The 26,178-nt window shown below is 50.4% G+C and overlaps 1 protein-coding gene across 6 annotated transcripts in view; it reads left to right on the top strand.

Annotated features, from left to right (window-relative positions):
- Clec16a (C-type lectin domain containing 16A) overlaps positions 1–26,178 on the top strand; it is a 144,042-nt gene that overhangs the window by 25,505 nt on the left and 92,359 nt on the right. For 4 of the 6 annotated variants that reach the window (XM_070003484.1, XM_070003481.1, XM_070003486.1 and 1 more), the window contains exons 9-13: positions 851–964; positions 9,768–9,999; positions 15,418–15,550; positions 17,875–17,975; positions 23,631–23,753. In XM_070003484.1, coding sequence (XP_069859585.1) covers positions 851–964; positions 9,768–9,999; positions 15,418–15,550; positions 17,875–17,975; positions 23,631–23,753 — 703 coding nt within the window. The remainder of the gene's footprint in view (positions 1–850; positions 965–9,767; positions 10,000–15,417; positions 15,551–17,874; positions 17,976–23,630; positions 23,754–26,178) is intronic. The other 2 variants (XM_070003485.1, XM_070003483.1) reach the window with 1 other exon arrangement.

The raw sequence follows: 26,178 nt of genomic DNA, 5'->3' as shown, positions 1-26,178 counted from the left end.
CTTAGTTGTCCTGAGGGAGGGGGTGCTCTTGGCCTCCCATGGGGAGTGGTCAGGGGTGCTGCTGAGTGTCCTGCGATGCATAGTAGGACAGTCCCCTCCACAAAGCCCCAGTGCCTCATTAGTGCCCAACCCCTACCCTGCTCTCTGCACACTTAAGGCCCAAACCCTGAGTATACTGTCTACAGAGCGGGTAGACACAACATGTGCTATGCCCATCTATTGTTATATTTTAAGTCAAGGGAGCTGGTGTGAAGCGGCCAGCTCTGCAGGGAAGTCTGGAGTCCCCTGATTCCTAACACCCCTCCTCTGAGCCTTGGCAACAGAGTGGGGAGCGGGCCCATGGACAGCCCAGAGCCTGGTACATCCGTGTGGGCCTCCGGCTACTCTGGCTTTTCTTCTTCAGTTCCCACACCTGCAACACTGCCATGAAATCCCAGTGTGAGGCAGGGACTGGAGGCAGGGACTGGACAGTTTCAGTGACAGACAGGATCTCTCTCTAGTGCCTTTCTGTATAGTGGAAGCATTGGGACAAAACCTTCCGGTCTTAACCATAATTGAGTTTGATGGAAAGAAAGTGGTGTGCTGCTTTGGCCGTTTCTTTCCCACATTTCTCCACTCTGACCAGAGTTGGCTTACCCCAGCCAGAAGGGACAGTCTGGCTCGAATACACTTCCTTCCTCAGATAATCAGCCAGCCACATAGGCAGGAGTCTGGAGGAGAGCTCATTTCTCCCAGTCATGACCTGTCCTCTGGTCCCCTGTAACCCAGCCTGGGTGTTTCTGATCAGCGTGGGAAGGCATGGGGAGATTGCAGTCTGGAATACACGGGCCCCTCTCTCCTTTGTCCCCAGGTCTTCCTCATTATACACCATGCCCCGCTGGTGAACTCGCTCGCTGAAGTCATTCTGAACGGCGATCTGTCTGAGACATATGCTAAGCCTGCACAGGACATTCAGAGGAGTTCTGTAAGTCTCCCTTTGAGGATGTGATAAGCCATTCATGACTCCTTTTGTTCATCGATGAAACACTAAATCCGATACTGACGTTCTGCTTATACAGCAGTGACGATGCCTAAGCTGCTCTGGGATCCAAGGAATAGATCTGTGTGCAGAAGTGCAACCCGGGGAGCTCTGGGTCAGGGGTCAGCAGTGGATTTGACCGTGTGTTACTGTCAGGCTGTGTCACTGGCAAGGCACAGGTCTGCAGAGATCAAGCAGAGGCCGTCTGGGAATGATGGGGGGTGGGGGGGGGCGTGTGTAGGGTGGTGTAAATAGCTCTTACCTCCCAGGCCCTACCGGACCTGCAGTTCTGCAGGAGGGCAGGTGTGGTATTGCCAGGTCTTCATCATTTCCAGAGAAGCTGTTGTTTTGTTTTGTGTTGGTATTAGGGTTGAATTTTGGGCTTTGTGCTCTTGCTTAGGTTTTTCACTCAAGGCTGACACTCTACTAGTTAGTGGTTAATTAGAGATTAGTCCCACACACTTTTCTGCCTGAGTTGACTTCCAACTCTGATCCTGACATCACAGCCTCCTGAGCTAGATTTACAGGCATGAGCCACCAGTAGCTAGAAGAAATCTGTATTTTTATGTCCAGTCTCTGCCGTTTTAGATTATCACTGAACTATAGAGGAAGTGGAACATGTCTGTGTGTCTGTGTCCTGTGGGACCTTGGGTTGCACTTTGTACACTGATGAGGGATGTCCCTGATGGCCAGGACTATGACACCCCTCCCCCCTCCCTTCTCCATACACTGATGAGTGATGTCCCTGTGTTTCTTCCCCCTTCACAATCTTCCCCACCTCCACCCTGCTCTTCCATGTGTCCCCTGGGCTATCCTGCTGCAATTACTCCTGCCACCATCCTGCCCTTCTGTGGTATTATGAGCTCCAGGCTTCATGGTACTGACCCAACACACTCATCTTCCACCAGTCCTGTGTTTCTCCATCCCTATGTATGTACCCACACCTACAACCTACAAGGCCTAGGCCTGCTTCTCCCATGTCAGAGAGCTCATCCCTCTACCCTCCTGTGGCCAGCACGATGTCTTGTTAAACTGGCTACAGCCTGGACTTGGCATATGTGTCAAGATGATCCCAGAGTGTTTGATAATGCTGTCTCTCAGCAGCCAGGTGTTCAAGCTGGGCCGTGGACCAGTGCCTCTGTGTGCGTGTGTGTGTGTGTGTGTGTGTGTGTGTGTGTGTGTGTTTGTGGAATGTGATCCTACAGACAAGGCCATCATTGCAGGGAGTACCCTGCTCTTCTGGTATTTCAGGTGTGCAGCTGGCTAGCCAGGCCATTTTGCTATTGTAGGGAGGTTCCTGGAAACCTTCTGTCCTTGGTAGCATTGGTTGGTTGGGCTGAATTCAAAGGAGTCCTTTCATGCCTAGTCTGGTCTTGGTTCATTTCAAACCCTTTCTTTGGGTTCTTTGTGGGGATATACCAAATCATTGTCTCTAGTGTATCACTGGTGTGTTACAGCCCCATAGGAGGTGGATGTGGAACAGATAAAAGTCCCACCTCCAGATTAATGCACCGATAAATGTCCCATCTCAAGTCTTCCACGTGCTCGGAGGGAAGGAGAAGTGTTTGTGAGAGGATTTGGCCTCGAGGTTCAGTGACCAGTGTTGAACTGGAACGAAGCCTCCAGGCTCCTGCTTGCAACAGCGCATGGTCTGGGCAGTGAGTGGTTGACTGGGTGTTTACTGGGCTAAAAGTATTATTCCTCTGCAACTTCTTAAGCCAGCACTGCTAAATGAGTGCCAGGTCAGACCTCCCACATGCCCTCCCGTTCAGGAGACCTTGGACAAGGTACTTTACCCCACTTGGCAAGCATAGCAAGCCTGACTCTGGAGGCCATTGGTAAGGGTGTAGAGAAAATATATTCTGGCCCATCTGTAATCCCAGCTAATCAGGAAACAGGCAGAAAGATCTCAAGTTTGAGGTCAGCCCAGATGAAAGACAATGGCAAGATCTTTCCCTTTTCTCAAGGGCAAAAATTATCAAAGACCTGGGCAAGAGTTTGTATGACACTGGGAGCTAGTGAATCTTGGCTGTGATTCTAGATACTCAGGAGGCTGAGATCTGAGGATCCTGGTTCAAAGCCAGCCAAGGCAGGAAAGTCCGTGATACTCTTACCTCCAATTAACCACCAGAAAACCGGAAGTGGCACTGTGATTCAAGTGGTAGAGTGCTGGCCTAGAGCAGAAGAACATAGGGACAATGCCTAGGCCCAGAGTTCAAACCCCACGAGTGACAAAAAAACAAAAGAGTTTGTATGCCATCACTTGACAGGCAGCATTTGCCTGGCAGGTGCAATCACTGGGGGAGAGGGGAGAAGAGCAATCTTAAGTATCCAGAACCTGCCTGGTAGGTTGCTTGCTTCAATTGCCAAATTGCCTATTTTCTGAATTGCCAAATATTATTTATGTATGTATTTATTTATTTTAGTGCTGGTACTGGGCTTGAACTGTCCTTTAGCTTCTTTACTCAAGGCTGGTGTTATACCACTTTAGCCACATTTCTACTTTTGGCTTCTTGGTGGGTAATTGGAAATAAGAGTCTAATAGACTTTTCTTTGGGGGCTGGTTTCAAAATGTGATCCTCAGATTTTAGCCTACTGAGTACTGCCCAGCAACACCTATTTATTTATTTATTTATTTTTACTAAGATAGTATGGATTTGCATGCAACTGTAAGAAATGATGCAGAATCTGTGTCAGAGTTGGCTCATGGTGGCGTCTTGCAGGACTGCAGATGGATACAGACTGGAGCAAAACCACATTGTAGGTCACTGGCTGCCTCTCAGCTGAACCTTTTCATCAGAGGAAGGGTTCAGACATTTTCCTTTCTGCTGATGGCCTCTTGCAGGGATGGTCACACCTCCACAGTGGCTGTGGCAAATGCCTGAACTGAGATCCAGACTCTGGCCTGGAAGGAGCGGCTGTAACTCAAGTGAAAGTGTCATTTGTCAGTTCCCTCCTTTCAGGGACAACCTTTCCACTGCCATCAAAGATGCTTGTGTTCTGAGGCCTGCAGCTGAAATCCGGGAAGGGCTTGGACAAGGTGCTTGTCATCTGGGACTTGTTTGACAATAGTCCTGTATGATTTACCTTCCTTCCCTGTGAGTGAGAACAGTCTCCTATTGTTTCCTGCCTGGCTCGGATGTGGTTGATCAAACTTGTTTTAAGTTTCTTGGTCTTTTTTAACCTACTTTCTCCTTCCCGTAATATGTAGATAAGTTACTGGTATTACTTCATTTTTACTAGCAGACTCTCACCAAACCAACCAAAATTGGAGAGAGAAGCAAAGAGGAGAGCAGAGTTACTCAGAAAGACTGTAATTTAGGGTTAAACTTAACACAGATCAGCATGGTCAGATAAGCATCTAATTGAAATTCATCTGTGCATTAAAATCATGTGGTTCCTGCTTAAAGGCAATTCTTGTTGCCAGCTTAATGTGGGACAGAGTGCTTCTTGTGGGTAAGCCGCAAGAAGCTAACATGGGAATGTTGTAAAATGGATATAGATTAAAATTTGGGGTATGCATCATTCATTACCTGTGGGTTCTTTATTTTATTTTATTTTTACATTTTGTGCCAATACTGGGACTTGAACTCAGGGCCTGGATGCCATCCCTTAGTTTTTTTGCTCAAGACTAGCACTGTACCACTTCAGCCACAGCTCTCCTTCCGGCATTTTGCTGCGTAAGTGGATATAAGAGTCCATGAAATTTCTTGCCCAGGCTGGCTTCAAACTGTGATTCTCAAATCTCAGCTTCCTGAGTAGCTAAGGTTACAGGTATGAGCCTGCAGCACTCAGCTACTATTTGTATTTTTTATTTTTTTGGAGGTAGAGTCTTGCTATGTAACCCTGACTAATCTTGAACTTGAGACCTTCCTGCTTTCACCTTGAGTCCTGGGATTTCAGGCATGTGTCATCAAGCCTGTCAGGATCCTTTTCTATAGAGAAGTTTTTGTTTTGTTTTATTTATTTATTTATTTATTTTGTCCCAGGTCTCTAAAAGAGTTCCCTTGGTTTCTGTATTCGTGCCCACCTTCCCCCCAGCATATGTCTATAGTGCACCTGTGCTCAGAGGTCGGCTGGCACACCACTGAAGTGTGCCCCCTGCACTGGCTTTCCACCCACCCCCATGGAGAGGCGGGGATGGCGTCATTGTGGGGCTTGCCAAGGTGCTCAGGAGGTGCCAGTGTGGGAATGACATCAGTTAGTGTGGTGGCTCTGAGTGCCTTTGGAGCTGCCTGCTGCAGGTCCTCGGTGGAGGGGGTGTGTCAGAGCCCATACTTGGTGCCGTTCCACCTGCCACCATAGGAGGCAGCCTAGTACTCTGAGCCATTGAGGTGTCTCTGATGCCCGCTGCTCATCTTCTAGGATCCCAGGGCTGAGTTTCCACCTCCAGGCCTCTCTGCCTTTCTTGTGCTCTTCTTCCCATGTGCTTGTGTTCATTCGTGCTCATGTTCACTTGTGCTTGTGTTTGCACGGGCTCATGTTGGCAGTGAGAATTCCATGCTGGGCGTGCTGCTTATTCTGCACCTGGCACCCAGTGTGCATGTCATAGATGTTACTGTAACAGGAATCACAGCTTCTGAGGCTGTGCGGTGCCCTCACCCTCCCAGTTTGAGGCCTTCCTCCCTTGGCTGCTGAGCCGGGGGCTGGACTGATGGAAACACACAGTGCTTCCCTTGGAGGCACCTCCAAGGCAAAGCTGTTGTCTCATCAGAGACAATAGCAGCGTTGGGTGACGTGGAACTTCACACACTGTGTGCCCTCTGTGCCTGCTGACTTATCCACCCTGCTTAATCCCAGGAAGTGCAGATCCGTCACTGCTGGCTGGCTGGCTGGCTGGCAGCAGGTGGTATAAGGACTCGGACGGAAGGGCTTCCTGTCTCAGAGTACAGATGTTGACCTGGATGTGCCCGTTGCCTCTTGGGGTTCATTCTCAGTCCCCTCTCTGATGCTGTGCTGTTGTGCATTCTGGATGTGTTTGGACTTTGTTTCACTGGCTCGTGTAACACGCCCCCGTGCGTCACCCACGTTTGTCTGTCTGATGTCTGCTTGCCCTGTGGTAATCCCTCAGCAGAGCTGTGTGAACACCAGGAGCCTGGGGAACCTGAGAAGGTTTCTCCTCAGCCTGGTTTTTCTCGTCACAACAGCTCGTGCCCATCCACACAGATCCCCAAGGCCAAGCAGCCTCCCCTTCCCTTTCCAGCCCACTGTGGCCACCAGTTTCTTTCTCCCTATTCCGGTTCTTTATTTGATTTTCCCCGAGGGGGTCTGCCTGGTGCCCTCAGGCCCTTTTTCCTGGTTTCTTAGCAGCCACTGCTTTCCTTCCTCCCCTAGGGAGGAGTTGAGAAGTCCGTGAGGGGAGCACAGGTGCACAGCACTGTCCCCCCCACCCTCGGCTGCTCTGTCCTGAGCAGTGTCTTTTAGTGGCTGGCTGGAGAGGCCACACAGTGGCCCAGTACCACACTGGCCTCCCAGAGGCTCACACTGCTGCGGCGGCTGCTGCCTGGAGAACTGGCCAGTACTTCTGTCCAAGGACACTGCCACTGTCACCAAGGACACCAGCTCCAGGTGACCCCATGAGCTGTGGTCTTAGCCTGAAAGAACGCTCCTGGGTTCTCAGAGGCCAGAATTACTCACCCCATGTTTCTGACAAGGTTGATGAGCTGCTCTGGGGATCGGAGCTCTCTGATGGCCCGAGCCCTTTGTCTTTCTCTCAGTTCTGCCATTTATCCTGCACAGTGGAGCCCACATAGTTTAGGGAAGGATTTCTACACCCATCTGTTGGACTTGTCTGTCTTCAAGGGTTGGTCTAGGTTTTCTGCGTTTGGCAGCTGTCTCTTGGCATGCCATGTGTTCAGATTCCCCAGGAGAAGGCAGTGATGGGGGAAGGGAGTCACTTTATCCTGCAGTCCTCCCTTGCTGGGTTGAGGTTGGGGGAGGAGCACACAGGGCTGCCTTCGGTCAGGATCCCAAGCGGGCTCTGATGGATATGTCTGTCAGGCATTGCGTGCTCGGCCTGCTTCTGATCCAGGCCCTGGTCATTGGCATCTGCAATGCGCCCTCCGCCTTTCCTGAGCAGCACTACCCCATCTCAATTTATCTGTCATCTTTGTGGTGGAATAGTCCAAAGTGGGTAAATAAAAATGAATGTTTGCATTTGGATGCTAATTCACCTCCCAATTGGGTTTTGTTGGGAGCACTATTAAAATTGATTTGTGTGCCTGAACATTCTCCACTTATTGGCAACATGCAGTGGCCCCCACAATATAATTGGTGACTCTTTGGGGGTAAATTCATAAGATAGATAATCTATATCAGGATAATGGAAAAGTTTATTCTAAAACTTTTTTTCTTAATGACAAAATGATGTCTGAACATTATCCAGTCTGCAAAGAGAAGAGCACTACCATCAAAATCCTGCCCTAAACAATCAATTTCCTTTGTCTCTGCTCCTCTCTAAACACCGTCTTCTTGCATATATATATATATTTTTTTTTTTTTTTTCTTGTCCTAGCTCCTGGGATGACAGGCCTGTACCTCTGCATACAGAAGCTTGTAGTTAGACTTTAAAATGAGCACTAAATATGGAACTGAATCTCTGCTCCTGGAGAAACACTTATTTTTGTTTTTTAATTTTGGGCAATATAGCATGTCTATTTTAGGTTTGGAAGCAGAACTCCAAACCACCTGACTCCCTTCCTCTTGAGAACGATCACAATGCACTCAGAAATGGCTGGCTCCAGTCAGGCAGGGAACAATCAGATGCCAGTGTGGCTACCAGGCTGGTGGGCTCTGCTCCCCTCCCAGTACCGTGTCTGCCTGCTTTGCTCCAAGTAAAAAGAACCAACAGATTTCTGGGCCCTGTGCATTCATTCCACTTGGATAGAGGAAAGTTGGGCCAGGCCTCTGCAGGGGAGACAGACTCCTGTGTATGTGTGTGAGGGGGAGTGGGGAGGGGAGGGTTTAGTGAGGAGGAAGCTTGTAAACACCCAGTGCTCCCTTGAGTACCCAGCTGGGAGAGTGTTCAAAAACAATGACTGGGCACTCAGGTCATCCAGGGCTCTCAAGCCTCTGCTCAGGCCCTGATTTGGGAGAGGAAGAGAGGCTCCTGCACTCCGGGTTCTTTCCCTCTCCCTTAGATGATGGGTACTGTTTTCATTGCCATCCTGAGCAGATGGTGAGGACTAAGGTGGTGGCCTGGCTGCTAAGCAAACTTGGTCAGATTCTGGCTCTTGGGCTCAATAGCTGCAGACTCTTCTGAGCCTGATTCTCTCAACTCTAAAATGGACCCATATTCTTATATATCATGGCTGTAAGAAAGACAGATAGAGGAATATGGGAAATGAACCCTAATAATGGGACATTTGTTTGCTCTTTGAAGCCTCTCTGTTTAATAGGGAGAACATGCTTTGGAGTGAGCTGGTGTTTGCTCACTGCTAGTACTTACCTGGCTCCCCTTCTAAGGAGAGCTGGCATGGGAGGGACTGCATGCAGTGTGCCATGCGGTCATTCTTGTCCCTTTAATAGCAAAGCATGCTGATGTTCTCTTCCTGAACTAATGCACAGTTATTCCTACAATAGCTCCTTTGTAGCTCAGTGGTAGACTGATCATCCAGCATTGAACCTTAGATCCTGAGTTCTTCCCTAAGACCACCACCTCAATCAATCAATCAACCAATAAAGAAAATGAACTTAATGTAAATTTAAAGTTAATGATAGCATTGATCCACAGTATGTGTGGACCTTTGACTTGTAGAATCATACAATATGTGGTCTTTTACATCATCCATTAAAAGAAAACTCATTCCTGTTGTAGCATATGTGATTACTTAATTCATTTTGATTTTCAGGTAATACTCTTGTGTGAAGAACACCCCATGTTTTTCTCTCATACTCAGGTTGTTGTTACACAAGCGACAAAAGTTTTCATCTTTGGGGCAGGTAGTTGGGAGTGGAATTGCTGGGTCAGTGCAGTAAGTCCATGTGCAGTAAAGCATGTAAGACACTGCTTGACTTTTCCAGAGGAGCCAAACTGCTTTATACCACACACACCAGCATATTTGACTAAGTTTTTGGCAATATGTATGTTCTTCAACAATGACAAATGTTTATTAACACTATCACATTTTTTTAAAAAGTTAAGTCTGACAGCAAAGCCAGATGTGCAGGTGGAATGTCAGTTTGGATCCCATCCACTCCCATCCTGGCTATGTTGACCTCAGAGCTTGGCTTCTGCACTGTAATGTGGGGACATTGGTGCTGTCTGGTTGGGTACTATAGATGCGCAGTGAGAGCTCTCTGAAAGAGCAAGAGCAGGAAACTAGTCTTTGGGAGCACAGCTCTGGTGGATGAAAGACAACATTTTGGTTGCAGGACTGAGTGGTAAGGGTGGCTGGCGTGGGCACACCTGTAATCACAGCTACTCAGAAGGCTGAGATCTGAGGATTGAGGCTCAAAAGCTGCATGGGCAGAAAAGTCCAATTAACTGCTACAAAGCTGGAAGTAGAGGTGTGGGTCAGGTGATAGAGTGCCAACCTTGAGTAAAAGAGCAAAGGGACAGCTGAGTTCAGAGCTCAGCACTGGCATAAGAAGGGAGGGGGCGGCTGGTCATTTGATGGTGACAGTGATGTTGGTCATCTCAGCGCTAAGCCAGGGCCACGGTTTGAGCATGACTTCCCGGGCGGCCTCCTAGCATCCAGGGAGAGCCGTGCCTTCCACTTCATCTGTTGCTTTTCTTGGACTGTCCTAGACCAAGCCCAGCATCCGGTGCTTCATTAAACCCACCGAGACGCTTGAGCGGTCCCTTGAGATGAACAAGCACAAGGGCAAGAGGCGGGTGCAAAAAAGACCCAACTACAAAAATGTTGGGGAGGAAGAAGATGAGGAGAAAGGGCCCCCCGAGGATGGCCAGGAAGACTCCGAGAAGGCTAAAGGTACAGAGGGTGGTTCAAAAGGCATGAAGACGAGTGGGGAGCGCGAAGGTGAGTGCACCCAAGAACAGCACCCTGCACCCCGCCGCTGTAGCCACCGGCTGCCGTCTGTGTCCTCTGTCACTTCTGCCCCACGTGTACCCTGTGGGTGCTTCCACTCGTGCCCGCTGCCCACCAGTGTACCTCATCCTAGACAGCGCAGCCATTCAGAGGCAGCTGGGGGCGGTCCCAGCAGGTCTAGGGCCAAACCCATCCTGGTCAGGTGGGGGCCTGGAGCAAGGCTTCCTGTCAGTACGAAGAGGGCCACAAGGGTCCCCACTTTGTGGTGCTCTGCAGAGAATTAATGAAAGAATACACCTGCTCTGCCCAGCACAGAGCTTGGCCTATACTGCATGCTCTCTAGGTATTTATTATGCAACTACCTCTCATCATTACCGTCACCATCTTCACTCATCTTTATTGATACGCACCCATGCACTGTGGGAAGAGGCCACATTTAATGAAATTACCTATTGGAACAGATCTGGCTTTCATGGAGTCAGGTGCACACAGTCCCCCGCTTCCCCCGTGTGTGAGGGAGGCACACTTGTACAGCTTAGGCACACTAGGTTGGCAGGGCCCTTCCTTCCTTTTTTGCTCTGCCTGGGATCCACAGGCTCACATTCTGAAACGATACTGCCTGAACTAGATAGCATTTGTGCTGGCAGGAAATGTACTTGAACCAGCCAGATGCCCAAGTCATGGACCAGGTTAACAGCCCACACACGGTACCTCTGGCTGCAGCTTGGGGCAGGGGGAATGGTTGTGGTGGTGGTGGTGGTGGTGGTAGTGGTGGTGGTGGTGATGGTGGTAGTGGTGATGATGTGGCAAAGGGGCACCAAGCATACGTTGGAGGTCTAGCCACCCACAATGGGACAGGTGCATCCTCTCCTGAGCAGCCTGGCTGTGGCCTGCGGGGCTGTGGGGCATGGAGCCCCGTCAGCGCTAGGCTGGTAGTAGTGAGTCTGAAGCCTCATCACAGGGCTTCTGAAGTTGAAGCACAGACTGGGGTACCCTTTGCCTTAGACAAACCAGGACATGCCCCTGCTGTCCCCACTCTCAGGCCCTGTTAGGATCTTCTTTTTGTCAGCCATGGGGCTTGAACTAAGGACCTGGGAGCTGTCCCTGAGCTTTTTCGCTCAAGGCTAGCACTCTACCACTTTGAGCCACAGCGCCATTTCCGGGTTTCTGGTGATTAGGTGGAGATAGGAGTCTTATAGACTCTCTCCAGGGCTGGCTTTGAACTGTGATCCTCAGATCTCAGTCTTCTGAGTAACTAGGATTACAGGCGTGAGCTAATGATGCCTGGCTATTAGGATTTATTTTCTTAGCCCATGTCAGCAAATGCCATGCTTACATGTCAATAAATGTGACCAAGACTTGGCCCCGGTGCCTCATAGTCTCTTCTTGCTGCTGACTTCCCTAGCCTGCTTTGATTCCTGTTCAGTAAGCAGTTAGCATTTTGGCCTAGGAGCTCATTTTTGGCCTGAGCAACCTTTGCCAAAAGCTGTCCCTTTGGTGGGGAAGTTGAGGGACAAACACAAGGTAGGTAAATCATACTCGTGTGCTTCTGCGAGTCATTTTATGGTGCTTCTTAACCAGGAAGAAAGGTGGAGTGTTTAAGCTCAATTTAGTCAGTGCATGGCCACGCAGGGGGCAAAGTGGACAGCTTTACTTCATCTTGTACACTATGTTCTTGTCCATTCTGTCTTGGAAAGATGTGCCTATTTTCATTCCAGCCCTTTTAAGGGCTGCTGTCTAGCCAGACCTTAGCTGTGACTAACTGAAGCATGGACAGGGCAGGCTTGGCCCCAGAGGATTTCCAGTGAGCCCAGTGTCCCTGTCCCAGGATGCAGGGGCTGCAGGCCAGCTCAGCAAGGCTGCTGGGTTGGGATGGGCTCCCTGGTGCTGAGCCCTGCTTCCACTTGCAGGGGATGGGGCAGGGAGGCGGGTCATCCAGCTCCCAAAGCAGGGCCCTAGAATTTCCCAAGGGGCTTGTTTTTGGGCCTGTTGCTGACCTCAGAACTCAGACAAGCATGGCTTTCAGTGACACTCCCCCCCTCCCCCGTCATTGTCATTTCTTGAATATATTAATCAGTGTAAAACATGATGGGCCTGTCATCTTCCTACATGGCTCCACAGCTACGTACGCAGCTGTTGTGGGCCGCATGCTGCCAGGCAGCAGCACTGCATTTTGGAGCTTTCTGAAATATCTCTGATCTCTTGGTCTTAGGCTTGAGGTGCAATGGAGTGTTGTCTCCCCCACATCCCTCTAGCCCCCCACCTCCACCCCAGAGCTGTTCGTTCCTGTGTGGCTGTTAGCCACACCTGCATCAGGGCCCTGTGGCCGATCCTTTAATCATGTGAGGCGCCAGTATCAGAAACCAGGGCATGGGTATCGAGGCACTGTGTTGTGGGTGCTCCCTCCTGGGAGACGCCAGGCACCTTCCCCCTTACTGTGTTGAAGTGAATGATATTCAGCCCATTGGGACAGACTCTTATGTAAAGAGGTGCTGGCACTAATCTTTCCCTACCTCTGCTACCTCCATTCCTGTAATACACTGTCTACTTAAAAAGATAAAGTAAGCCAGGCACTGGTGGCTCAGACCTGTAATCCTAGTGACTCAGGAGGCTGAGATCTGAGGATTGCAGTTTGAAGCCATCCTGGTCAGAAAAGTCCCCATGAGACTCTTATCTCCAATTTACCACTCAAAAACTGGAAGTGGCAGTGTGGCTCAAGTGGGAGAGTAGTAGCCTTGAACACAAAGAGGCTCAGGGATAGCACCCTGGCCCTGAGTTCAAAACCAACCAACCAAAAAAAAAAAAAAAAAAGAGTAAGCTAGGTGTAGTTGCATCAGCCTGTAATCCCTGCCCTTGAGAGACAGGAAGCATTCTGGGCTTGGTTATCTATCTGTAGACTATCTACAGATTGACAGATACAGATATAGCTATCAAGACCCTATCTCAAAAGAAAAAAAAAAAACTTGGTCACAAGACAGTTTTGCAATGATCTGTATTGAATATGGCATTAATGTTTTGTGGGGTTATTTTTTATAAAACAAATACAGCACCCAGAAATTACACCTCCTCCACATTTAAGCACAGACAAGAAAGTTGTATGAGATGAGTGTGTGCCCCTAATCCATCTACTCCCATCCCTAGGGTGCAAAGAAATGTGCTCTCTGTCAGTCCCAAGAATAGGTGATTCATTCTGAAACCACAAAAATCACAGGGCCCTAAGTCTGCCGAAGTGGAATATTAAAAGGAGCAAGAGGGGTGTCAAAGCCTCTGTAACCAAAGAAGCGCAAGCTCCGCCCAGGAAGCAGACATGCCAGGGAGTGTGCAGTCTCCCACTCTGCTCGCCCTTCAGTCTGGAAGGACAGCCTCCTTTTGATTTACTTAGAGCCGTAACTTAATCAGCAGACCCGAGGCTAGAGATTGAATCTTTCAAACCAATAGGGATGGGCTTTTATTTTTTGCCTTGGAATGAGTAGGTATTCATTGCTCAGCCTGAGCCTGACCTTCAGAGACTGTTCTTTATCTGGAATTCCAGCAAAGGTATGAGTAAAGTCAGCAGAGATTGAGGGATCCCTGGGAGTTTAGACCTTCCGCTTTGCTTTTGAACTCAGGGCTTTGCACTTGCTGGGCAGGTGCTCTACTTACTTGAGCCACACCCCCATTCCTTTTTGCTCTTATTCTTTCCAGTAAGGTCTCACTTTTTGCTGGGGCTAGCTTGACTGTGATCCTCCTATTTAGTGATCCTCCTATTTATATTTCTTGCATAGCTGGAATGAAGTGCACACTCTTATGCCTCACTTTTTATATTGGTTGAATGGAGGTCTTTTTTTTTTTTTTTTTGGTCGGTCATGGGGCTTGAACTCTGGGCCTGGGCACTGGCCCTGAGCTCTTCAGCTCAAGGCTAGCACTCTACCACTGAGTCATAGCGCCACTTCCAGTTTCTGGTGGTTAAGTGGAGATGAATCTCATCAATAACTTTCCTACCTGGGCTGGCTTTGAACTGCGATCCTCAGAGCTCAGCCTCCTGAGTAGCTAGGATTACAGGTGTGAGTCAACGGCACCTGGCAGGGTCTTAAACTTTTTGCAGGCTATTCTTGAGACCCGTTATTCCACTCTCAGCATTCCAAATAGCTAGGATTATAGGTGTGAACTATAGTATCTGGGTTTTCCACCCCCTCTTTTCTTTAAAAAAAAGTCTCAACTACAATGAAATGGAACTTAGCCTCATATATCTTGAAACGCCTGTCTGTATTCAGATTGAGGGACTTATTGTTGGGAAGTTGGAGTCTAAATCCTGGCCCTGTCCTTGAGCAGCTGGGTGACTCGAGGCAAGTTCTCTTCCCTCTGCCTCATCTAACTGGAAGAAGGCTTTCCTGAGGTCCAGTCCTTGTGTGGCATTATGAGAATCTCCACACTGCAGCATTTAGCTTAACATGAGAGCACCAAGTAGTAGCTGAGGCCCTCGGTGGAGGGCAGGCCCCATTTTTCTAGTAATGAGGGAGGTAAGTGTGTGTTTGTGAATGGTGGGAGAGGTGAAGGGGAGATGTGGGCTGTCAGCTTCTAGTGCCTGTAATCAGATGCAAAGACAGATTGAGGTAAACAAGGATGTATCCTCTGACAAATGCCTTGCCCAGAAACCCACTCCAGTTCAGTCTCCTGCAGTGTGGTAGGTGACTGTAATCTAAGGGCAGGAGCCTGCAAATCCCTAGCATATTCCATCCTTGTTGCATTACCCACACCTTGCAACTGGTTCCAAAGCCAGTCACAGCCTGGCCTCGCCTGAGTTCCTGGCAGCTCCCAGCAGCTCCCTTCCCCTTCGCTTAAGTTCCTACAAAGGCTTCTCTCCTGCCTTCCCCTGCTGTCAGAGAAGACAGGACACCTAAATTTGGAGGTCATGCCTGTTGCTTCTCCGACCAAAGAGGAATCACATTTGAATGAATGGCATCCTAGGCTGGTCAAGGTGTGAAGGTGATTGCCTTCTGGAATGTAGCAAGGGCCCAAAGGTGATGTCCTTCACAGCTAGCAGGAGGTGTGGCTTTGCAAAGTGTAAACAGCTTCAGAATACTTCTGATGGATTTGTCTTATTAATAAGCCACACATCACGCCTTGAAAGCGACTTCAATCATTTGGGAAGGAAATATGGCACCCATAAAGTAAACTACCTTTTTAAAACCACATATAATGCAAATGAAAGCAATTTGTGTTTTGTTGTCAAAGGCCGAGCCACACGTCTAGACGTTGCCAAAATGAACAGCAAGTCTTGTTTCTCCCTCTGCGTGGCACTGGCATTCAGGCCCTGCTGCTGAACTTGACATGACAGGAGCGGTTTCTGCGTGCTTCATCTTGCACATGAATCTGTAAATCTGGCTCTGTGGGGCTCTGGGTTTAGCCAGTCTCTACGTTTGCTTGCAGAGATCGAGATGGTGATCATGGAGCGGAGCAAGCTCTCAGAGCTGGCTGCCAGCACCTCGATGCAGGAGCAGAACACCACGGATGAGGAGAAGAGCGCAGCCGCCACCTGCTCTGAGAACGTGCAGTGGAGCAGGTAAGCTCCAGGGTAGAGTCGGTAGGCCTGCCAGATTGGGTTCTGCTCCGCCTCAGAGAGGACCACCTGTCAGCCGGCCATTAGCTGTTCCAGGGCCTCTTCATTCCAGGGCTGTTTCCTCACCTGTCATGTGGCCCACCTACACAGACCCCCACAGGGACCTCTCCTGTGGGAGCTCCCGAGTGTGCCCTAGTCCCACCAAGGGCGGGGGGGGGGAGGGGAGAATGAGAATGTACATGCAAAATGCCATGTTTTGTTTTCCTGAGTCTGGTTTATTTCGCTTACTGTGAGGATAGCCAGTTCTATCCTTTTCCTGGGAATGATATAATCTCATTCTTCCTTATGGCTGAATAATATTCCATTGTGTATATGGACCACATTTTCTTTCTCCTTTTATTAGCTGATAGGTGGACACACAATCTGGTTCCATAGCTTGGCTGTAGGGAATAGTGCTGCTTTACACCTGGGTGTGCAGGCGTCTCTGTCGCAGGCTGACTTGTATTTCTTCAGATCTGTGTTCAGGAGTAGTATCATTGGATCATAAGGCAATTCTTAGTTTTTTGAGGAAATTCCACTCTAATTTCCGTAGTGGCTACACTAGTTTACATTCCCGTCAACAGTGTGGAAGGGTCCCTCTTTCTCCTGCCCCCTAACTTGAATTACTTCTGTGTTATTGATGATGGCCATTCTGATTGGGCTGAGGCAGAATCTCAATGTAGATTTGATTTGCATATCCTTTACGGCTAAGAATGTTGAACATTTCTTCCTGTGTTTGTTGGCCATGTGAACTTCTTTGGAAAATTGCTCAATTCATTTGCCCACTTATTATTGATGAGGCTATTTGTTCTCTTGGTGTTTGTTTTAGCTTTTTATATTTCTGGACATTCCTCCCTTGTCAGAGTATTTTGTTCTGAGGGTACATTACGGAGTTGAGGATTCAGAGCGGTGTCCATCTCCACTGTTAGTCCTCGTGGACAGCTCGCACCACAGCGCTCTGTGTACCCTTCTGTGTGCCTGTGGGCACTCTCTGGCATGCTTTGCTTTCTTGGCCTCAACCTGGTTCTCAGAAGCAGCAGCCACAGATGACCACAGGATCTCAGCCTCCTTCTCTGCTCTGTGCATGTCCCACTAGCGTGTGTTGAGGTCTTTCCAGCCAGGCCTTGCCTGGAAGGGCAGCATTTGGGATGTGTGGTTTCTGATGCTGCCAGACACTGTTTAGCTCTTGGCCACCAAGCTCTGGAGGTGAGACACCTTGCTATCGATTCTTATGGTCAAGGAACATTGGCCCAAGCAGCTGCCGGGCCATGACCTGTCAAAACATAACCGCGAAGTGACCTTGGAACATTAAAGCTAGCAGGGAGACAAGCAGCTGCCAGGTCCTGGCCCTTCTCCCCTTCTCAGTGTCCAGCCTACACCAAGTGACTGCCCGTCGGCCCCGCCCCTGAGTCTCCTCAGTCACCTGCCCGCTTCTGATGCTTTCATACTTGGGAGACAAGTACTAGCCAGAGGGTTTGCAGCTAAGAGGAGGCCAAATCAGAATTAGGTCCCAAGCAGTCTGGCTCTAGGGTGCTTGATTTTCTTTGTCATTGTTTCTGTTTTTTGCTTGTTGTTGTTGTTTTCACAATACTGGGTTTTGAAGGACTTATACTTGCTAGATAGGCATTCTGCCAATCATGCCATACCTCCCTTCCTTCTTGATGTAGTTATTTTTCGTGTATGGTCTCTTATTGTTTTCCCCAGGCCAGCCTAGTCTGCAGTCATCCTGTTTTGACATCTTATCTAGCTAAGATGATGGCAGGCACCTTCCAGCATGCCCAACTTACTAGTTGGGATGAGGGTCTCTTAACTTTTTGTCCCCTGGTAGCCTTGAACTATGATCCTCCCACCAAGAGCTGGGACTTACAGGTATGAGCTATTATGTCTGGCCTTGGGGCCCACATTCTTAAACTTGCTCATGTTATTATGTAACTTATTTTATGGTGTTGGTGTCTCACGCTGCCCTCTTTTGCTCATTCTCTTGTGGCACCCCTTTAAGTGATTATGTGTTCTTTGCCAGGTGGCATGGGAGTGTGAAGAGCAAGGCTTTCATATTGTTGCCCCCCCACCCCCATAGATAAATGATTGTTGAGTGAATACGTGATCTATTTCATTGGTCAGTTTCCCTCCATAGACATTTTCCATTTGTGTTAACTGCCCCTGTGCTAACTCTCTGAAGCGTGGAGGCCTTGGAGCCCCAGCTGTGAAAAGCAAGGGCACCTGGAACAAGCAGGAGGGAGAGATATATACTTTGTACCAAGAGGCTCAGGCATGCCCCTCTCTTCCAGACCCTTCCTGGATATGGTGTACCATGCCCTGGACAGCCCTGATGATGACTACCATGCCCTCTTCGTGCTCTGCCTCCTCTATGCCATGTCTCATAACAAAGGTAGGTGTGCCTTTGCCCTGTTCCGCCAGGGACCCTGAGCTTGGGAGCCCCTGCCTCTGCTGTGTGCCGGGGCCGGGGCCGGGGCCGGGGGCGGGGGTGGGGGGTGGGTGGGCACTCTGTGGCCTTCAGGTTGGACTTGTCACAGTGTCTTAAATGAAGCCACAGGAATCGGTGGTGCAGGCAAGATGGGGAATGGATAGGAAGTAGCTGTGTGACCCAGAGAAGCTGGCTTCACACTGTGGCTTCTGCCAACCCCACGCTCTCCGACTGACTCAGTCAGCGACCACCCTCCTAACATCAGAAGTGGAATCAGCCTGCGCGCAACCTTGGTGTTGCTATTTATACCTCGGTGCTCTTGCTGTGGGTTTGGGGCTGAAATAGACCTGACTGGAAGCGTAGCTTCCTCTCTGAAGACAGGGCTGCTCTCTGGCTTCCCCTGCTGTGGCCGTGTGGCCAGGAGTCAGCACACCTTACAGTCACCAGGCCCCGTCACCCTCCCTGCCCACTCCAGGGAACAGCCTGGTGTTTGCCCTGCCTGGTTCCACTGCCAGTTATGGGATATCTGCCATCCCCTGGCAAGCAATGAGCCACAGTGCCAGTGTCATTACAGGCATTTTCCTTGAGCTGGCTGGGGGCGGGGCGGTGGTACTGAGACAGCCTGTGGCTAGAGACATTAAAATGTACTCAGCACAGCTAAGTATTTACTCTTAAGTCATTGACCATGAAAATGAAGTTGATCAGCTCTAAAGAACATAGTGTGACACACTTACTTCTTCCCTCCACCTGTGTGTCCTGCTGTCCTCATCAGAGCAGTTCATGCCATTTTGTCCTGTGTTCTTCAAAAGATGGTGTGGGAATAGCTTCTTTCAGTCTACTTTATTATTTTGAGATTCACCCATGTGTATATGTTCATTTTTTTCTATTATTGAGCCATATTTCATAGTCTGAACGCATCCAGCTCCTGTATCCAGCCACCTGTGCTTCTGTGAATGGGCTGTGGCCATCTCTAGATTTTCATCATTAGGGATAAAGCTGCTCTGAATATTGTGTAGGGCTCTTTGTGTAGGCTCCTGGGTCAGTATTTGTCACCTTTGTTGTCAGAAATCTGCTCTGGTTCTAAAAGACTGTCAGGTTGTTCCTGAGCGATGTACTGGATGTACTAGAGCTCACTGTTTGTAGGCCGTGTTCTCAGCCTGGGCTGCTAGACCAGCCCTACATGGTGATTGCTCAGTGCAGAGGATGTGTGCCTGGGGGCAGGGGTAGACCCTGCCCACAGGAGTGGTCCGGCCTCCTCAGGATGCCTGGGCCGATGGTCTGGGAGCTGGGAAGAAAAGGCCAGGAAGTTTAAAGAAAAACTGGCCTGGAGCAGAGGGAGAGGGGGCACAGGGTCGTCTGGGGTGGGGTCCATTTACCAGCACAGGCTGGCCGCTCCAGGAGCCAGCCTGTGAGGGAGCATGCATGGGCAGTGGGTGTCACTTGTGTCCCTGTAAACTGTGTGAGGCCTGTGAGGGCTAGCGGGACTAGGAAGTGACTGGTGTGATGTGATGGGCATGATGGGAGGTGTGGACGGTGACATGGAAAGGCTATGTTGTCATTTAGCGAGCTTCTGCCGAGACCTCTTGCTCTGTGCACCGTTGTAGTCCCTGGAATAAGACTATTGACTGATGACTCTGTTCAAGTGTCAAGAAGAGGAAGAGGGTAGTGGGAAAAGGAAGAAGGAAAGCAACAGGGAGGAGCCAGGAGGAGACACTGGAACTCAGGTGGGGCACAGTTACTAGCCAGGGGGCTCAGAGCAGGCTGCTCCAGACAGGAATATCCCAAACAAGGCCCAGAGTGCAAAAGGAGCCAACTCTGCAGAGTGCTGGGCAAAGTGCTCCATGCAGTGGGAGCAGTACAGACTAAGTCCTGGAGTGGAGAGGAGCAGAAAGTAAAGCTTGAGCAGGTGTGTGGGGAACCAGATCAGAAAGGGCCTTGAAGTCAAGCAAAGGAAGTTAAATTTGATTTCTAAATGTGGAAGTAACATAATCAGATGGAAATTTTTACTTGTTTTTTTTTTTTTTTTCTGGTGGTACTGAGGCTTGAACTCAGGACCTGGATGACTGTCCCGTGGCTTTTTCACTCAAGACTGGCACTCTGTCACTTGAGCCACAGTTCTGGCTTTTTGCTGATTAATTGGAGCTAAGTATTTTGCGGAGCGGCGGGGGGGGGGGGGGGGGGGGGGCTTTCCTGCCCAGGCTGGCTTCAAACTGTAATCCTCAGATCTCAGCCTCCTGGGTAGCTAGGATGATAGGCATGAGCCCTCAGCGCCCTGCCAGATGAAAGCTTTTAAAGGACCCTTGCCTGTTAGATGGAGGGCACATGAAAGGGGGCTGGTGCGTGGTTACAAAAGAGGGGAAGCTGGAGACTCGTTAGCAGCTGCTGCAGTAATCCCCGCAGGACAGGAGATAATGTAGATGGGATTAGGGTGTTGGCAGCTGAGTTGAGGGAACTGCAAGAATCTGGGGTAGGTTTTGGAGCTGGGGCCATGTTGTGCTGAGGGGCTGGCTGTGGGCTAAGGGAGAAGGAGGACACACTGCTGAACCTGCAGCGTGGCTGGAGCCCTTTACCAACAGGGGGGACCGAGAGAGAGAGAGAGAGAGAGAGAGAGAGAGAGAGAGAGAGAGAGAGAGAGAGAGAGAATAGGGATGGGGTGTTCTACTAGGCTTGAGTGGGAGGGATGTGGGGGAGGGCCGGGACCTCTGGACAGCTAGTGACCAGACCAGTATAGGCTATGGAGCAGGTTTAAAGAACTGGAAAGTCCTTCCTCCCCCAGGACCTAGGTCCTGGGAATGCCACCTAGTGGAGGAGCTGTTTCCTGTCCTGGCATTAGGTAGTGGTGGTGGTGGTAGTTCACTGGCTGGTTTCCTGGTTAGGCAACAGATCCTTACCCACAAGCAGGCCCCTGAATGAGTCTCTTTCCAATAGATTTTTTTTCCTTCTAAGACAATTTTAACATAAAAGTAATGTTAATAGAAACCAAATGTGAGCTCAGGCCTTCCAGTAAATCATAATAGATTAGATGCTGCACCAACATGAGCAGCCCTGGGTGGGAAGGGCTGCTGGCTGGAGGAAGGGCTTGTCGTGGCTGTCCAGCCACATAATGAATTCTGCTTAGTTATCTGCAAGAGGAAAGGCAGCTTGGCTTTGTGGCGAGTCATGGGGCCAGCTTGGGGAGGAGGCGTGTGCTATGAAACGTTGGGATTCTAGATGGTTCTCCAGTGCACACACCACCCTCACCCCCTGCTCCTCCCTTTCTCACTGTTTGCATGGAAGGAGTCTTGAGCTCTGTGTATTGCTTTGCTTAAAAGTTACTGGAAGGCGGGTGGAAGGATTGGGAAAGGTTAGAAGGTAATAGCATGAAGGTGGAGAGCGGTGGAGCCTCCTGTGGACTCTTAGCTGACACATGATCAAGACTGGAAGTCCACTGGCAATTGGCCCCACATCTGGTTAGCTTTCGAAATCGCGTCTCTGTTTGCCGAAGCTGGCCACACATGCGTGACTATAGCCAGGGAGACTTTGTGTGGGGGAAAAGAAACTAAACACTGGTGCCAGCACGCGCTATTCCTCCAGGGTTCCTGTCTGCTTCCCACTGTGTAGCGTTGGTCTGGGTCCTTTCCACCCCTGCCCTGAACGGGGCTACCACTGAGGAAGGCCAGCTACCCACAGTGCCGAGCCACGGCCTTCCCTTCAGCTCCCTCCCAGCCACCCACCTATGCAGAGGGACAGACAGCTGTTGTGTGACTGGAGTGCAAAGCTTCTGGCAGGAGGGAGTAGTGAAGCATGTGGCTTGCTGAAGTGATCTGGAGCCAGCGCATCTGTGGACACGGGTTTCTTTGGAGTGTGTCGCCAGGAGCATTGAGTCAGTGGGACAATATGTGTATTATCCACTGGGTTTATTTCAGTCAGAGGGCAGTCACTGGCAGAGAACCTCTGTTGGGTTGCCACCGAACCTGCCTTGCTGTGACTGTGCAGCACACAGCGTGGGTGTGTTATATGCGCCCTCCCACCCAAGTCCATTTTGCCCTTCATACATGTCCTTGCCCCATCTACTGTGATGCATGCAGGCTGCGCTCCCTGGCTCAGGACTGCTGGCGCCATTTTGTTCCAGGGAGATAGTTAAAATACCAAACCAAATGCTTTCCTACAATTAGATGCCTTCCTAGGATTAGCAAAAGGTGATGTAATTCTGGCTATAGAAAACAGCCGAATGAGTGGTCTGTCTCCTCACTGCCTGGGTTGAGCTGCTTTGCACTAACCACCTGCTGACAGTTCTGTTGCATTCTTTCCAGCGCTCTTCTGCACAGTCTCACATTACAGCTCCTACTTTGTGGGTGTTTGTACCCAACTCTGAGACCTGGCTAAGCCTCTCCCTCTTTGGGTAGTGGGCTGAGTTTGATCGGAATTTAGTTTACTCTTTTCCATACTAAATTATGCAGAATGTATGGTTGTTATCTCTGTATCAGGCCAATGCTCAATTGTGTGTCACCGTAGTTGGGGCAGAGGTCATGGGACACACGTTAGAGGTGGTGCAGGGGAAGGGGCCTGGAGTCAGGCCACATTTGGCTCTGGGATTTCCCTGTCCTTCAGATGACTTTCTCGTCTTCTCTGAGCTTCTGTCTCTCAATCTGTAGACTGGAGATCACATTGAACATAGGATTAAACCAAGCATTGTACATAATATGCCCCAGTTCTTCTGTGAAGGACAGACAGATTGTCTGGTTTGTTCTGCTCTGTTTTGCTTTGTGTAGTGCTAGGGACGGAACCCAGGGCCTTGTGCATGCTCTAAAGCTTGTCCTCATAGCAGAGGCCTCCTCTGTTTCCTCCCCAGTGTACCAACTCAATATCCAAAGAGACCTGGGCAGTTTGACGTTTGTTATGAGTGGGTACTTCAGTACATGGGGCCTGCTTGAGAAACATTTGCTGTGGTCAAGGGTCTCCAAGTGCTTTTAAAGGCGGCCAGACCAGAGGAATGTCTGGAGTTTGTGGGTAGTGGACTGCACAGTTTTGAAAATAGAGGCCATTGTGGAGGAGATTTTAGCCAAGTGTGGTGGTGCACACATATAACCCCAGCACTCAGGCAGAGGGGTGCAGGCTGGGGCCTCCCACAACTGCCCTCTCTACCTCTGGCTCTGAGTTTCCCCCGCTGTGGGATGGGCCCATACAGGGTGACCTCAGGGTCTCCTGACCTGGCACAGAAGGGAAGCGAGTCATCTGTGGGAAATTTAGGCTTCCATTCCTCGTCTGTGTATCAGGGGGTCAGTTTGTCCTCACTACACAGGTCCTGTCAGTCTCCCTTTTTACCAAAGATATAGCAGGCCTTGGCCACAATGAGTAGATAGTCAGCAGTCAGTAGTAGAACGTGGAGACATTGTTTTGTCCATGCGATTTCCTATTAATAGCAATGGAAGATGTATACTTTAGCTACATCCACATATTTCAGTGTACAGGACTCAGACATGAGTTCCGTCTAGGTAGTAACCCGGCCTGGGAAAAGTCACAGAGATGGATCTTGGCGGCTGGGGTTGAAAACCCCATTCTTCAGTGCCTCTCAGAAGCCCAAACCTTCCCATCAAGTCAGGTATCTCTACTTATGTCCTTACCCTTTCTCCACCCCAGGCATGGATCCTGAAAAACTTGAGCGAATCCAGCTGCCAGTACCAAACGCTGCAGAGAAGACCACCTACAACCATCTCCTGGCCGAGAGGCTCATCAGGATCATGAATAATGCTGCCCAGCAAGGTGCCCACCCAGGGGTGCTGTGTGTTCACGGAGGAGTCAGGTTCTTCTGAGACCGGGTACTGCCAGCCCTGGTTCCAGACCTGACCCTTCGGGGAGGCTGGAGAAGACCTCCCACTCACTCTGCCCCTGGCCACCAGCGCCTCTCTTGCCAGGCCTGCATCTCTGGGTCTCCTCCTCAGTCTTGCTGCTTTTGTCAGTGCCTGTGGTCTTCCTCTCTGTGTGGCCCAAGGCCTTGCTATAGGGTGAGGGAGGGTTAAAAGTTTGGGTGAGGTGCCAGCCCTGGCATTGAGCAGCCTAACTACCTTGTAGATCTGAGCAATACTTATCTGTAGCCAGGGACCACAAGATGCCCTGGCAAGGCATTTCTCAGCTGGGTGATTTTGCCACCCAGGGGCCATTTTTGGTCATCACAGCTAAGTATGCTACCGGCACGTAGTGAGAGAGGCAGAGGATGTTGCTAAATGTGCTGCAGTGCACAGGACTGCCCACGACACGGAATGACCTGACCCACGGTGTCAGCGGTGCCGGGGCCGAGCCAGTTGCTGGGCAAATCCTGCACAAAGGCAGGAGAGTGACACGGGAAGGCCTGTCCTCACTCCCCTGCCTCAGGGGAGTGAGCCCCAGGCCCATGGGAGGCCGGGGCAGAAGTTGTAATGGAGCTAGGAGCTTTCAGAGGTACAGGGGCAGTGGTGCATACATGCTGGTGAGCAGCCCAGGCTTGGAGAGCTGGCCTAGGCCCATGAACATCACAGAGTAGTTTACAGAGAGCCTCCTGCATGCCAGCTGTGGCATGACTGACCAGGGTCGCAGAAGTTGGGGGACCCAGTGCCTGTCCCCCAGGAGCTATGCTAGTGGTCCCTGAAGTGCCATGTGGAGAAGAGGTCAGGTCTAGTGCCACTCTTGGCCTGTGAAACCCAGAAGAGAGGGGGTGTCATGATGGCACCTGGGGCCCTGCACTGGACACTCCATACCTGGAGGCGATGGAGAGGGGGAACCTGAGCCAGAGAAGAGAGGCGGTGACTTGGGATGAAGGGGGTGTCCAACGGGCTCCACTTTGCTTAGGGCTGATCCGAGGCAGCAGAGCACATTGGGAAGCACAGCAAGGGAGGTGTGGGAGCCAGCCATGCGGAGGCAAGCAGCTGACGCAGGTGGATTATGGCGTGGGTGCCGTGTCTGGAGAGGACTCTCCCAGGGTGCACAGACAGCCCGAGCTGCTAAACAGAAGAGGTTCAGGCAGTCCAGAGCCAGTCCGGAAACGGCACTGAGGAGTCCGGGGGCTGCTGTGGAATGGCGGGGGGGGGGGGGGGCGGTAGCTCCTTGTCAGGAATCTTCAGGGGCTGGGGTGGCAGCAGGAGTGCTGTTAGCGGGGCCTGGACACTCCCTCCCTCCTGGACCTTTCCCCAGAAACCATGTGCAAGACCCACAGTCCAGCCCACAGTTGGACTTTGGCCAACTGTTACCAATGCTCTGGGAGAGGTGCCAGGCATGGGTTTTGGCAGGGCACCTGGCATCCTCACTGCCCAGCTGTGACACCCTAGACAAGTCACTTCACTCTGCAGCGACTTCTCTAGCAGTTCCTCAAGAGGGCACCTGGCACCTACCCTGGCTCGCAGCAGATAGGCACGGCAGATCTGGTAGACAGGAAGGACTCTGTTGCAGTTAGAAACCCAGCTCAGGGCTGGGAAGGTGGCTCAGTGGTACAGTGCTCGCCTTACATGCATGAAGCCCTGGGTTTGATTCCACAGTACCACATAAGCAGAAAAGGCCAGAAGTGGCACTGTGGCTCAAGTGGTAGAGCGCTAGCCTTGAGCTGAAGAGCTGAGGGACAGTACCCAGGCTCAGAGTTCAGGCCCCACGACCAACAAAAAATTAATGAATTAACTAATCAATTAATTAAAAAAAAAGAAAACCAACTCATACTTGCTTTAACAATACAAGCAAATAAAACTTGTCCTGTAAAGTCTTTGAGGAGCTGGCTTCAGGCACCAGACAATGTTTTCCAGAAACCTTTGGACCCTGTCACCATCTGGGTTGGCAAGATAATCCCCAGCAGTATTAGCCACCCTTTATCTCCTGGGGCTGCATGCTTGCTCTGTGGGAGACACGGCTTGTACAGTCTGGTTGGAAGAGGGAGCTTGTGATCTTGAGAGCTTGAGGACTGTCCTTGCAGACACTTTGTAGTGTAGGGTGAGGAGGTGGTTGATGGGATGACAATGCTTGCAGTGTTCAGGTCCCCACCAGAGCTGCTGGGCTTTGCACAGGATTGACACTTGCCTAGTGCTTTCAGCAGTCTATAGACTGGAGCCTCTCTGGCTCTCCCTAGCTCCTTGCCTCCTCCTACCCTATCACTAGGACTGGGGGATTGGTACACCTGACTGGCCTGGGCCACATGCCTATCATCCCTGGAAGAACAAAGGAGACCACC

The sequence above is a fragment of the Dipodomys merriami genome, unplaced genomic scaffold, assembly GCF_024711535.1.
Source record: "Dipodomys merriami isolate MVZ:Mamm:240054 unplaced genomic scaffold, mDipMer1.0.p SCAF_60, whole genome shotgun sequence".
NCBI classification, from domain to species: domain Eukaryota; kingdom Metazoa; phylum Chordata; class Mammalia; order Rodentia; family Heteromyidae; genus Dipodomys; species Dipodomys merriami.
This window is presented reverse-complemented; position numbering and strand designations above follow the sequence as displayed.